Source organism: Haliotis rufescens, unplaced genomic scaffold (assembly GCF_023055435.1).
Source record: "Haliotis rufescens isolate VD_foot unplaced genomic scaffold, xgHalRufe1.0.p SCAF_66, whole genome shotgun sequence".
NCBI lineage: Eukaryota > Metazoa > Mollusca > Gastropoda > Lepetellida > Haliotidae > Haliotis > Haliotis rufescens.
Window position 1 is genome coordinate 691,900 of NW_025964357.1, and position 15,096 is coordinate 706,995.

Consider the following 15,096-nt stretch of genomic DNA (forward strand, 5'->3'; position numbering starts at 1 on the left):
AAACAAATACTCATTTAAAGACATAATAATATAGATGAACTACATACAATATTGCAAATATGCATGCACTGCCTTTGTGCAGTTTCAAACAATTATATGTTAATGACATTAAGTAGATGTATCATGTACACATACATATTTGTCCAAAAGCAGTCACTGAAGAACAAGGCAGTTTCGAGTTTACTTTGTATAAAGAGAAAAGAATTTCAACTATTGTCAAGAAAATAATGCACTTATTTCCAAGAGGAAGTCATCAGAAAGAAATCTACACCGAACTCCTGTCTTAACTTAACACAAATGACAAACTCTCAGCAAAAAATCCTAGGAATTTTATTGAAAACGTGCAGCTGGACAGTTGATTTGTATCCGATTACATCAAGAATTGTTGGGAACTGGAAACCACCTCAGTTGGAATATACAATACATACAAGATTGGTCTCTCAACGGATGCCCACAGGAACACAGAAAAGTGAACTGGGCAGTCATGACAGGTCATTGATGACATACTGGCTGTCATCCTCTCAAAATGCCACTGCAAGTGAATATGTGATATTTTACAAGATGCCATCATGGAAATAGCAAATACCAGACTTGTATCTGACGAATGAAAGACAACCGGCATTCTGTGATGCTGAATTTACAAATCTGATTAGGTTCTTGTTTCATCACATCTCAACAAAATTTCAGTGGTATCAATCATTATTTGAGGTCAGTGACACAGCTAACAACCTAGTAGCTTCAAAAGGAATATCATTGGAATTCTACATACCAGTGTTGTTCTTAACCTTTTCAAAATGCTGAAGGTGTTTAGTATTGTGATGAGCGAAACCAAAAGGGCAACCAGTCAAACATTTCAGAGGCCAAGTTTCTTTGGTTAAGTATCTGCAGGCTGATCTACATGAGCAACTGATGTAAAATGAACATATTATGACATATTAAATTCATAATGTTTTTACCAACAATAAATGTAATAAATAGTTGATTTACACACTGCAAACAAATCAATCTAATGAAATGGATTGATGATGATCGACGTGGCAATATGAACTTATCTTCCTCTTATCACTGAAACCTGTCTTGCATGACTACTGAGAAAGTATCTGTGATGGTACGTTTCCTCATAGGATCTGTATGCAAAACCTTATTCATCAATGAAGTTCAACCATCCTATAACAGCAACCTTAAAATATATTTCCCCTATGTCCCTTCAGTCCTATGTAATACTTCGAATAGGAGTTTTATGGCCATGAGTAACTGACGACTATGGAGTGGATGGGGTTAGGGATACATGAGGGGTGGATTCAGTCAAGCAACAAGAAGGAATGTTCTTTTCCCCTGCCCTTTGAAACAGCTTGGCACACAGTAACAGAGGCAGCAGTGGCGAGCAGGGAAAGAAGATTACTGGGCACAGAAAAACAAAGCATGGAGATGATATTTACCTGCACATACTTTGCATAGTGTTACAATCAAACAAACATTCTATGTCAATTCACATTTGGGGACCAAAAAAGGGAAAAAAAGAAAAAAAATAAGAAAAAAAAATATATATATATTAAAAAACAGTTTCTTTTTAAACAGTATGAAAATAACACTGATCTTTCATAATTTTCATGTTTTAATCCATTTTTACAACAAATGTACATGAGTGGATCTTGAAGTTGTTACAGCTAAATGGAACTGCCACAGACAAAATCAGGAGTCTTTTTTTTGTTTGTATTTTATGCAGCATGTAACAATGACACAGTTCACATATAAAGATGAGAAAATATGCAATTCTGCCTTCACTCACATCACTCCTTGTATCACTGAGCAACACCAGTATTCAGAAGCACCAATGCAAACCAATTGAGACCCGTTCTGCGCACGTCTTATATTACTTTTACTGTACATTTTTTTTAAAATTGGTTTCATTGGTTCTATCGTTCATCTCAAGGAATGATGCACTGACAAGGGAAAGGAGGGTTTCTTTATATCACTGAAAGTCCATTCCACTCCACTGCCCCATTCTTAGATATTTTTTAGGACAAAATAATAATAATAATCACAAAGCATTCTTAAATAGAGGGTGCACTTTGTTTTGAACTTAACAATGGTTCAAAAACAAAGCACAATCAAACAACCATTCAGCTTTACTGACTGCACCAGAAGGGACCATTTTAAAGACAGCTTCAAATTTGATATGCCTGTCTACTTCAGCTCAGAATTGCATACTTTCAGAAGTTTAAGCACCATGGACCATCATCATCAGCGTCGTCCTCCACCCATTGGAAGGCCGCCCCTTGTATTTGCAAACCCTCCTCTATTGTCTCCTCGTCCCATTCCACCGCCTCCAGACCTCATGTTACCACGCCCTGGGGCGCCAAAACCACTTGACCCCCGCCCCATTCCTCCACCACGGGCACTTCCACCACGTCCTCCTCCTCCTCCCATTCGGCCACCATCTCCTCTAGGCTTCTTTTCTTCAACATTTAATCTGTGTTCACCATTGTATTTAATGGGCTGGGTTTGCTGGAAGAAAAGGGAATTCAATTCTGTGTGTATAGACATGATTCATGGTTAATAATAATGATGATGATAATAATCCTGCTTGTTTTCACAATATTGGTTTTTTGGTGTGTTTTTTCAATTTCAACTTCATTGGCCAATTGGTTTCTTGTTGAGATGTTCACAAAGCAATGGGAGTATTTAGGAGCATGGTTAAAGCACAAAGTTGAATAAAGGTTGTAATTTAAGATATTGTGAAAAATAATGTTTTCAGAGTCTAGTGTGCATTTGGAGAAAATTTGAGCATGGTCAAAATGGAGTGCAAAGATGGTTGGTTGTTTTATGCCGCACTCAGCAATATTTCAGCTATATGATGGCAGTCTGTAAATAATCGAGTCTGGTCCAGACATACCAGTGATTGATATCATAATTGGTTGGTTTGGTTGGTTTGTTGTTTAATGCTGCATTCAGCAATATTCCAGCTATATGACGGCGGTCTGTAAATTATCCAGTCTGGACCAGACAATCCAGTGATTAATATCATGAACATCAATCCATGCAATTGGGATTGATGACATGCATCAACCAAGTCAGCGAGCCGATCCCGTTAGTCGCCTTTTACGACAAGCATAGTCGCCTTTTATGGCAAGCATGGGTTGCTGAAGACCTATTCTACCCCGGAATCTTCACGGGTCTGATATCATGAGCATCGATCCACACAATTGGGATCATTGACATGCTTCCACCAAGTCAGCGAGCCTGACCACCCGATCCCGTATGTGGCTACTTACAACAAACAGTGTCTTTTATGGCAAGCATGGGTTGCTGAAGACCTATTCTACCCCATATCTTCTAATCAAGGTCAAAGTTATATAAATACATTAAAAATTGGAAACTGTATCTTTTGCCACACATGGTACACATATGCCGAATTTGACTTCATTATCTGCAGAAATTGCTTTCAATAGCCCCTAGTGGCTTTTCAATATGGCTGCCATATCGAGACTGGATCAAAATTTCTCAAACAAGTTTTGATATCATCAGTGTGGCCAAGTTACAACTTCAATGTTATAGTGGTTGTTGTTGACAGACGGTGCAAGGCAGGCAAACATGACATGACATCAGCTTATTTGTCTCGATAAAAAGTATAGATTGCAAAGTACAACTAATATAACACATACCTTAATTCTCAATATGTCCTGTACAGGCTGAGGACTGTCAAACACCACAAAACCAAAATTCTGCAAATAAAAAACAACATTTTTCATTGTAATTCTCAATTTTTTAAATACAACAAGCGTATAGTTGACAAAGTCATCTATATCCCCCACCAATTTTAACACGTTATGGTCCCAAACCAGGTAAATGACCCAACATTTCTCTTAGCCCATGTCAAAATAGCTGCAATGGAAATTCTAAAATATACATTTCTAAAACTCCTTAATATCAAATAGCACTAGTTCAGTATGCGCTTTATATATAGACATGCAATGTTTGGCAAGGAAATATTTAAGTTTATTTGTTATACTCCTTAAGTAAACCAATCCTATATTAAAACTTAAATCCAACTTGTTGTCATGGAAACAAACAATAAAAATTTCTAAAATTCCTAAAAAGCAAGAGGCACCAGTCCAGTATGTGTCTGGTAAACATGCAAAGTTTTTGTTGGAAAGTATTGAATGGGTTTTGAGTTATGCTCTACCCTATAGAACCTAAGTCTAACTTGTTGCCATGGAAACATAAATTTTTATTTTTTTTATAAAATTCCTAAATAGTAAGAGGCACTAGTTCAGTATGTGCCTAGTAGACATGCAAAGTTTTGTAAGAAAGTATTTAACAGTTTTTGAGTTATGCTCCGGAAACAAACACCACCCTTATAGAACCTAAGTCCAACTTGTTGCCATGGAAACGTAAAAAATAAAAATTTATAAAATTCCTTAATAGCAAAAGGCACCAGTTCAGCATGAGTCTGATAGACATGCAAAGTTTTGTAGAGAAATATTTAACGGTTTCTGAGTTTTGCTCCGGAAACGATTTCGGGACCCACACGCACACGCACGCACGCACGCACGCACACACGCACACACGCACACGCACATGCACGCACACACAGACGGAACCCATTTCTATATCCCCCGCCAACTTCGTTGGGGCGGGGGATAATAAAGTATGTATCACCAAGCTCAATGCAAACTTTCACAAAGAAATGCCAGCTTTTTACAAAATTCCAAGTACATAGTCATTGCTAATGAGCAAATGTTTTGTTAAACCAAATTACAGTGATCCCTCGCTACAACGCTACCTTCAGGGTCCAAATAATTGATGAGCATTATAGATGATCAGATGTCTACCCGAAGTCGAGTCGTGGGTAGTAGATGACCAACAAAATAGTTCTGCCTACCTAACACCATCTATGTTGCCTGGTTCAGAGTTTTAAAAAAAGATTAGAAAAGAAGTTGTTTATGATTCATAGTTTAAAAAAAGATTTATCGAGTATTAATATGCGCTTTCCAAAAAAACACATTGTATCCCTTCAGCGAATTCAGGTGAATAAACAGGTATAACAAACTTGGTCAATAAAGTATGAAATTTGATATAAAACATCACGAGACATGATGATTTACCATTTAAAATGCATTTCCTGCTCTCCAAGGCATTGTTTTACATGCAGAGATTAAGAATACCGTGTGTATTTTCTCGTAAACTAAGCCGGAATTAGCAATCAGCTGTGCACACGTTTCCTCCCAGTGTTATCTACCGGTGATTCAGTTAAAACAGTACCCAATGATACAACTTCAAAGAATTCTGATGCAATGGTCGGAAGAAATTGTATCTCAAATTATAATATTATAAGAAATAAAATATCCTAATATTGTGTTATTTTAGTTGCAGCTTCCACTATATATACTTAATATTATAAGAACCATAAGCGTAGCACTCTGGTACAGGGGGTATGCAGGATATTTTTTTACGAATGGAACAATTTGACCAGTCACCGTAGGGACATGTATTTCGATTGAGAAAACGTTAAGTTGACATTTCATAGTCAAACTGACCCAAATGTCTTTTAGCGAGTCATGGTACGACATTTATGATATGTGTGTCCATTCTCTTGCAACTAAAGTTTGTTCCAAAGGCATCAATAGCGGTAATCTGACCATGGTTGATGTAAATAACGGTGACTTGTGCAACATACCGATCACTTCGCATACAATTTCACCGAAATTATTGTAAACATTATTATAATTATTGAATGAAATTTTGAATATAATTAAGATATATTGCAAACATTAGTCCAGAAAAACAATGAATCATTGTTTTATAACCAGATATTATAATAATAGGATTAAATTGCGTACTTCAATTCGGATTTGTTGACAGGTATTTCCGGTGTTACATGATCGCCGTGATCAGCTGATAATGTTTTCTGAGATGGGGAAAAAACATTGTTTTTTTGGAAAACTTGAGTTAATTAAAAATGTTAGTAAATTTTGGGAACCATGCTTTACCACGAGCTATAACCCGAGTTAACGTTATAATGAAGAGCACAATAGCGAGGGAACACTGTAGCATTGAGGGTCAAATACTAATTGAAACATGAGTAACTTAACTTCAATGTTTCTTAATCTGTTACAATAGATATAATATGTATAAGTGTTTACAACAGACAACAGTTAAATTTCCTTTTAAAACATCATATAAAGTTTTCTAAGACAGGTTTCTATACCAGCCACATAAAGAAACTGTGCACGGAGAAAATATATTCTGGATTGGAATACAACACAGCAAGAACAAAATGATGCAGACGCTGTAGCAGCTGAATGATCGGACCATAAGAAAATGTCAACGGGACCTGAACAACATCTGTTACGATGACGTCAGAAGATCAAAATGGAGTAGGGGGTCGAACGACAAAGTCACAAAGTCAAAAACGGGTATGACCACCCTGTGCCTGAATCACAGCAGTGCATCGGCGACGCATGGAATCCACCAAATGGGCATGGAAGGCCTGGGGAATGGCCTGCCATATCCTCCTCAAATCCTGTGCCAAGTCACGGACGTTATCTGGAGGATGTGCAAGACGACGCAGAAGGCGCTCCATTTCATCCCACACATGCTCTATTGGGGAGAGATCTGGAGAAATTGCAGGCCATGGCAGTAACATGACATTGTTATGGTGAAGGAAATCCATTGCGACCCTAGCCGTGTGAGGACGAGCGTTGTCCTGTTGAAATGTCAATTCCGGGCCATGACGTTGCAGGAAAGGAATGACCACAGGCCTCAGAATCTAATCTCTGTAGCCAACACCGGTGAGATTGCCCTGAACAACCACCAAAGGGGTTCGGTGCCATGCTGTTATCCCACCCCAAATCATCACAGAGCCACCTCCAAAGCGATTCCTCTCCGCAATACAGTTGCGTGCATAACGTTCTCCCAAACGCCGGTAGACACGTTGGCGCCCGTCACTGTGGGAAATGTTGAACCTCGAATCATCTGTAAAGACAACATTTCTCAACCATATTCGAGGTTGGCGTACATGATTTCGACACCATCTTAGACGGTTGACTCGATGACCGTGTGTCAGGATGGGACGTATGGCAGGGCGTCGTGGTCGAATCCCGTACTGACGTAAACGATTCCTGACAGTGTTGGGATGGATACGGCGCAGTCCAGGAATTGTCTGGGACGTCGTTACTGCCGTTTGGAACCTGTGTCGGAGATGTGTAACTCGAATCCATCTGTCCTGTCTTGGCGTCGTTACTCGGGGACGTCCTGAACGTGGGTGGTCGGCAACGTCATTTGTGTTCTGCTAACGCCTCACCAATGCCGATATCGTGTTACGATGGCATTGGAAATGTGTTGCCACCTGTTGTTGCCTCATTCCCGCTCGGATCATTCCAATGGCTTCATGACGCTGTGCAGCTGTCAATCTTGGCATGATTTGCTTGTGATATGCTTGTGTCTGCGCCTGAGAAGTTTTGAATTTTTGAATGACCACAGATCATGCTTTCCAAAGTGACAGCGAATTTTGAGTTGCACATGCTGTGTACAGCTGCACAGGATGCACGTGCAGTAACACATTGCACGTCCATAGGCCCCCATCAATGACGTCATATCGCATGGCACGTGCATGAGCGTTTGAATGTCTCCAATAATTGCTGTGTTCAAACCTATCTTTCATATATGGACGGTGTGCCCTTATATCTATATTTTCTCCGTGCACAGTTTCTTTACGTGGCTAGTATACATTCGGTTTTTATTTGTTCACATGGTTCTTTCAACTGTGCTTACCTTCAGAATTTACCTCGAACTTTTCAAAGATGTCACAATACTTTATGACAGAATTTTGAAATTTTGTTGCTTGAAACAAGTGAAACAATGCCCTGACACATCAGCCTTGCAACAGGTTTGCTGAGGTCAGTGATCTATCATATATGCATGCAATATCAACAAGCCCTGTGATGTTAAGGTTTTCAAAAATTGTTTTCAAAAAATAACCTAATGCCATTTTGACCTAATTCAAATCAATTTAGTACTATTAGTGGATATCTCCCTTTGCATTCCACACAACAGTACTTTGGTTACATGTATGAGTGAGGGAGTAGTGTTCAATGCCATGAAAGTGATGCATGTCTCAGACGTTTACAACTTTGGGGGAACCAACGAGCATGGGTATGGTGCCAACAAACCTGCAAGCACAAATGGGCCGAACAGAGATTCAAACTCACGACCAAAGGTTTCTGACGAATAGCAGCCACTTAGACGACTGGTCCACCCATGCCCCCGATGTATTCTATGAGATTGTGATGTAATTGTATGACGTATAAGGGCAGTTAAGCTTTAAGATAACAAGTGTGGGAGGGATGGTGTGTTCCAGAGGACTAAGACAATTGTGTACGAGTTTGTGTTTGTATGTTACTGTCAGATCATCTGTTGATTGAGAATAGAAGTGGAATTAATATACAGACTATTGTTTTCTGTGTTCCCGAGGTAACTTCTTCAGATGTTGACGGATACACACACACCAAATGATGGACAAGCAGACACTGACACAAGCACTTTCATCCAGGTGAGCAGATAATATCACAATGAAGGTACTCACCGGCAATTTTCCTCCACCACTCTTAGTGTTGATTCTCAGTTCCATTACTTTTCCATACTCTGAAAATGAAGACACAATAAAGGACTGACATTGTTTCAAATCTAAAGCTCATTACAAAGCTGTTACTCATAAACGATTGACTAGTTTACTGGCATTTGCATTATTTACAAAGCAACAAGAAATGTAGAAAATGTTAATCCTAACACATGCTGAAATGCTGAAGTACTTGGTACCTAATAATGGGTACAAATCATGATTATCTAAAGGCAAAGTACATTTGTTATTACCATGTGAAAATTATCAAATTATTTCCAATCTGGCTCCTTACTAAATTGCTTTTTCCACCTTATACTCCCAGTTACACACCATGACAAAGCGGGAATATTGTTGAGTTATTATACTCACACATTTGCAGATCTTACATATCTACCACCTGACCAATAAATAATCTTCACCCAATATATACACCACACATTATGGTGATGGTTTCAATCACAGCAACATTTGCAATGTTCACTTTTTCTATACTGACAGTGTTCAAGTTTTCCCACTAATTTTTATCAATGGCAAAATATTGATCATTCATGCAATATATATGCCTAGACCAGTAACACTAACAGCAAAGTAGGTGTGTTAAATAGAAATGATAAGAGAAGTGTTTTGTAGTGTGTATATCATGTCTTTGCATAAAAATTGTACAATTCACGACTCTGGCAAGTGCAATACACATCTATCACATAAAATATGTCATCCTTCAAGTAATGTATTTGAAAGCCATAAATTCACTTGCAGAGTGAGTGAGTGAGTATGGTTTTACGCCTCTTTAAGCACTATTCCAGCAATATCACAGCAGGAGACACCATGTGGGAAATCGAACCTGGGCATTTCTGTGCGACGAGCTAAAGCATAACCACTAGGCTACTCCACCGCCCCTTCACTCACAGAAGTAACTTAAGCAACACTAAATGAACTACAAACTCCCTGTTGGTGCATCTTAAAAGTAGTTGAAAGCTAGGTGACATTATTTGAACCATTTTTTCAATCTTGATACAAAGTCTGTTAGATCGCTTTATCGCATCGACAACAGTATCCATTTTGTAATCTTGCTTATTTAAGGCTAAAAAAAAATACACTCTTGGTTCTCAGGCACCGCCGCATCATCACAAAGTCCACCGCACATAAAAAATCCTTAAATATTCAGCATCTCAAACACACAACCTCAGCAGTGAAATGCTACAATACTTAAAAGCAACACAATCCAATATTAATTACTTCCCTTTACATGCACACTTGTGTACTGCCCATCTAGTGTTATATGTTATGGTCATGGCGGCAATAGTTGCATGCTTATTTACAAATTTGGTCAATGAAAACATGAATGTTTTTATAAACATCACTAGATATGATGATTTACAAATTCAATGGTATGGCGGACAATGTTTCACACGCAGAGAATAAGATTACATGTGTATTTGTCTTGTAAAATAAGCAGGTAATAGCGATCAGCTGTTTATACATTATCTTCCCGATCTATGGGTGATATAGTAAAAAAACCAAACCCACTTCATGTCATGGCCAATATCATAACTGAAAAGAAAATTGATAGAAAGACCGAAGACTTTGTAGTTTGTATCTCCAACGACTAATGTTCGTTTCAAGGCGAGTTCACCGTGAGTTGATGTGATTTGCCGACCAGATGATACATGTTTTCGCAAAAATTAATGGAAACAAAATTGAATGAAATCTTGGACAAAAGTAAAATAATGGATTACAAGGAAAGTCCAGATACACAATGAACACTTTTATAGCGTACTTTAGTACAGATTTTTTTACACGCTTTTCCCAGTGTTTTGTGCTCACTATAACGTTTTCGCAATGTGAAATAGAATCAAAGCTCATTGTATGCGTGTATTATGCATTTACTGGTAGTCCAATGGTAGAATATTGTATTTTACTCATAGAGGAATTCATTTATGTAGGGAAGACCCTTCCCAGGTTGATTGTACACAACTGTTTATTTGGTTACATACTTGTTTATACAACCAAACAAAAAGGGTTGCCCGCCTGCACTGTATTTTCAAAAGCCATTGAGAACCAATTCTTGTATTTTTTTTAAGCCTAAGTTAAAAAGTTTCTGCAAACTTATGTAATGCTAGGAACCTTCTCTAATAACAAACTTGAATATGCTTTATTTATCTATATACTATTACTATTGTTTCAATGAAGTGGCACCACATGTCAAACTGGAGGATTTACGTTTGTTGGGTAAACCAAACACAACAAGCATGAAATACTCACATCCCCCGCCAATATGACATGTTGGGTTGTGTGCAATGCATTAGCTCCTGTGAACTATGTTCACTGGGCCTTTTTGTAAATGGCCTAATTTGCAGCACTAAAAAAAGTTATTACTGGTGTTGTTTTGCCATCTGCAGTTTATGATAGAATATGTAACTGTATTTGGAATGAGTAAGGATGAGACAAATGGACAAACAACTTCTTTATTACAATTAGGATCGATGATTTCGGTGTAGGTTCTAACACAATTATCAAGCAAGTGAAGTACAGAGTATGGTTGACAAGAATATATACAGAGTAGGAGGCAGTGTTTATACAGTTGAGTAGGTTTAAGATCAGTTATACTGTTGTTTTTGTAATGAGTTGTGTTTCTGAATAAAGTTAGTCAATGAATGCAACAACTGTGTCCATGATACTTTTGGAGGAACATACACACCAGCAATGCAGAACTTACCAACAAGAATGGAAATGTATTCAATACTGCGAGATGACATTATGTGCCAAGTTTGGTGAAGAAATATGGTACGGTTTTCAAGATCTGTTCCAGAAACGAGGACTACCGCCATTTTCAGTCTAAATCAAAGTCGTTGCTATGGAAACTCAAAAAAAAATTTTTTTTTAAATCCCAAACTATCAAAAGGCACCTGTTCACCACTAGACCTATCTATGTGCCAAGTTTGGTGAAGAAATATGGTATGGTTTTCAAGATCTGCTCCGGAAACGAAATGTGACGGACGGACGGACGGACGGCACCCATTCCTATATCCCCCTTCCACTTCATGGCGGGGGATAATAATACAGTCGCATTTGATGGAAACAGACTTTTTTACGTTCATTTCCTATCACATGTAACATTAATTGCATAATTATTTGACAATGTAAACTTGACAATGTAAACTTGACAAGTATTTCTTTCAAGCATTTGCTTTCTTTCAATAATTCAGTGAAAATATTTAATAAACACAGTATTATAAAATCAACTAAGTGAACTGACTTGGCTGAAAATTATAAAGGCAAAGGATACATTCAAATGTTTGTCAATTAGATATGATAAACTGCTTTTAAATGACAGCTGGGAATGAATGGATGTTCTGTAGGTCAGAAAAGCAAACAGAAAACACTTAACGCCAGTCAGCGTGTAACAGTGGCCCACAAAAAAGGAAAAGAAATGTACACTATTACAGTAGAAACATCTTGTCAACCTGTCATAATACTATTGTTAATGGAAAGGTATTGCAATAGTGTGAACTACAGCATTGACTTGAAGGTAAAGAAGACTCTCTTGCCCCCAAGGTCAGCATTGCAGAGTGGGATACACATAACACATGCAGGTGAGTGTATATTCCCCCACCCCTCCCCACCCCAAAGCAATGACATTACAGCCAACACTCAACACCAGAAATAGCATTTGAACAAATCTGTACTGATTACACAAGCCAATCTTGTTATTACACAATCTGATTGTAAAAAACTTTGAATGTCTTTCTGACTTTAACTCCATCTCATTAATATTATTCAAAGTTTTTTTCAATATTGAATGCATAAAATTAATTTTGGTGAAATTATGTGTAAACTGATCGGCAGATTGCACCAATTTACAGCAACCATGAACAGAAACCATAGGACTATTATTAATGAGTCACTGCAAGGATTTGTCTTGGATACCAAGACAAATATGGCAGGAATATTGGGAAAATCATTGTATTTTTGCTTAGAAATTTGGATTTCTAAAAGTTCTTATCTTCCTTATTTTAACATTGTATTTCAACACTGCACTCAATACAATCATTTAAAATTAAGCATTCAAGCCTCTTCCTCTTTATTGGTCAAGTCACCTCGACCAAGCCTTCACAGTAGTTGGAACTACATAAACATGAAGTTTTTACTGACATTTGATGTTAATTTGGGGCAAAATATCAACCTCTGAGTAGGTCTAGATGAATATCTGCATTGCCCCAAAATAATCAAAGTACATCCTTAATGAAAAACAGTTATTTTTTGCTACAGGCAACGTTTTCACATATTAATAAAAGTCAATGCTGTTCGTTTCAAGATAATATCTTGACAACATGGTGTAAGATATTCATCGCAACTGCGATATATAATTGCTCATTTTAAAATACAAACAGCGTTCATTAAATATAAGATTTGTGACCACAACTTACGTTCAAAAAAACTTTTCAGTTCTTTTTCTGAAATGTTGTGTGGTAGGTTTCCAACAAAGAGCTGGTGACTATCTGGAAATCGAGAGCCCCTTCTTCCACTGATGCTGTCATTGTCCCCGTCGTCTCGACTCATGCTTGTCCTCTCTCCTCGCTGTTCATTTCCACGTTGTTCCCGGGCTTGTCTAAAAGAATCAGGCCCTTCATCATTGAAAGTCCTACAACCACAGACAGATTAACAATAGGAGAGACAGAGCAAGCCATGCTGTAACAGACTGATCTAAATGCATAGAAACAACAAACCACACAACATTAAAATGTATGACAACAAAATATACATTATGGTCTAAAAAAGAGTGATGTTGTTTGGGTTACCAAACTAACCCTAATTAAAAGTGCCAACTACTTTATCAGTGGTAGCTCACTGCTTGAAACAATTTTGTTGTCTGTTTCATGCAGCATGAAGTTACATACATGATAGTGGCTAACCAGTGTTTGAAATTATGAGCAATGTCTGGTTATGACAATACAAAAGATTTAATCAGCCTAAACTGTACAGCAGTTTTCTGAAGAAAACAAAACTAACAGAAAGAACCAACCAACCTATTCTAGTTTGAAATTAAATGTAAACAGAACCATAATCCTTTTTAGTAGGGCTGGGACCAGTCCAAATTTACTACCCGGGTACCCACCCCCTATTACCCTACCCTACCTGGGTACCCACTCCAGGTCTCAGGAGATGTCTCAAAATGTCCGATTGGGAATATTTTTAGCATAGCCCTGGCAAAACGTATTTAGATACATGTATTAAACAATCTGGTCATGCATACACTGAAGTTGACTTAAGTTATATCGTTATTCAACCATATGAAAAATCAGAAGGAATGAGTGCATAGTCAGAACGAAAAGCTAACATTAGTGACTTGTAGTGTAACCATAGAGTTCTAGATAATTTTAGTCATTAGACAATATATCACGTGACAAACCACTAGTCCGGGTAGTCCTATGGGTACCCGGGTCCTACTCTGTAGCCACCCGACCCTGGTACCCGAGTTACCCATCCTAGCCCTACTTTTTAGGCAATATCTTAAGAAGTCAGAAAATTTTGAATTCGACCAGGTGATTACACAAATAGACTAAATTTTAACACCTACCCATCCACATTAATGGAGTGAATAATGCAATGGTGTTTCACTGACAATAACATTCTCCAATCTGACATAGAATAACCTGTTTTTAGCTCAACAAAACTGTCAAGAATGGGAGCACCTTTAGAATACAGTACAACTTATCGTGAGGACGATCTCTGCCGAAGGTCACTTGTCCCAAAGACAAGCAACCATTTGTTGTGAGAAACTGTTGGACGCGAACTCGCGACCTTTGGATTGTTAGCTGGACAGCTAACCTACTGAGCTACGTCGAACATTGTAAAACTAAGTGCAAATTTAACTAGACATGCCTACAATGTTACAGAACTAAACGTAAGGATAATGTTGATAATTGTAAGGAACGAGGGAGGCATAAGCATGGCTAGTGACAATACAAGGGTGAGTTCACTTTTGAATCAGTACCGAATAAATATAGCAGGTGAAAGTGGCTTGTGTGAATGTTCCAGGATAGTTTCCAGTTGCCAAAATATTCAACACTTAACCATCTCACCCTGCTTTCTTGACGTTTTTGCGTGAAAAATATTAGGAGCTGTTATAGAATCTATAAATGCCACTAAACGGGTACTAAATTGGATCCAAGGGCTCAGGATAGAGTTCGGGTAATCTAATAACCTATAACCGAAATGAAACGGGACTGCGATATGCGTATCATCAACATGTCGACATCTTGTGAGTAGAGTGTCAGGGATATTCTCTAAAAGCTGGAGGAGGAGTTGATTTGACAAGCTTAGTACCTCTCTCACAATTAGGCAAATGAAGCTCCGTAAAACAGGGGCAGTAACTCTGTCAAAATTAGTCGAAATGAAACGGGACTGCGATATGCGTATCATCAACATGTCGACATCTTGTGTGTAGAGTTTCAGTGATATTCTCTGGAAAC

At 38.0% G+C, this 15,096-nt stretch overlaps 1 protein-coding gene across 3 annotated transcripts in view; it reads right to left on the bottom strand.

Moving 5' to 3' along the window:
- Nucleotides 1–314: 314 nt before the first annotated feature.
- The window catches only part of LOC124118967 (ras GTPase-activating protein-binding protein 2-like), a 47,504-nt gene continuing 32,722 nt past the window's right edge, over nt 315–15,096 (bottom strand). For 2 of the 3 annotated variants that reach the window (XM_046481311.2, XM_046481309.2), the window contains exons 9-12: nt 13,051–13,265; nt 8,588–8,646; nt 3,666–3,725; nt 315–2,508 (exon numbers count right to left, since the gene is read on the bottom strand). In XM_046481311.2, the coding sequence (XP_046337267.2) occupies nt 2,245–2,508; nt 3,666–3,725; nt 8,588–8,646; nt 13,051–13,265 (598 nt within the window). In that variant the 3' untranslated portion in view covers nt 315–2,244. The remainder of the gene's footprint in view (nt 2,509–3,665; nt 3,726–8,587; nt 8,647–13,050; nt 13,266–15,096) is intronic. The other variant, XM_046481310.2, reaches the window with a different exon arrangement.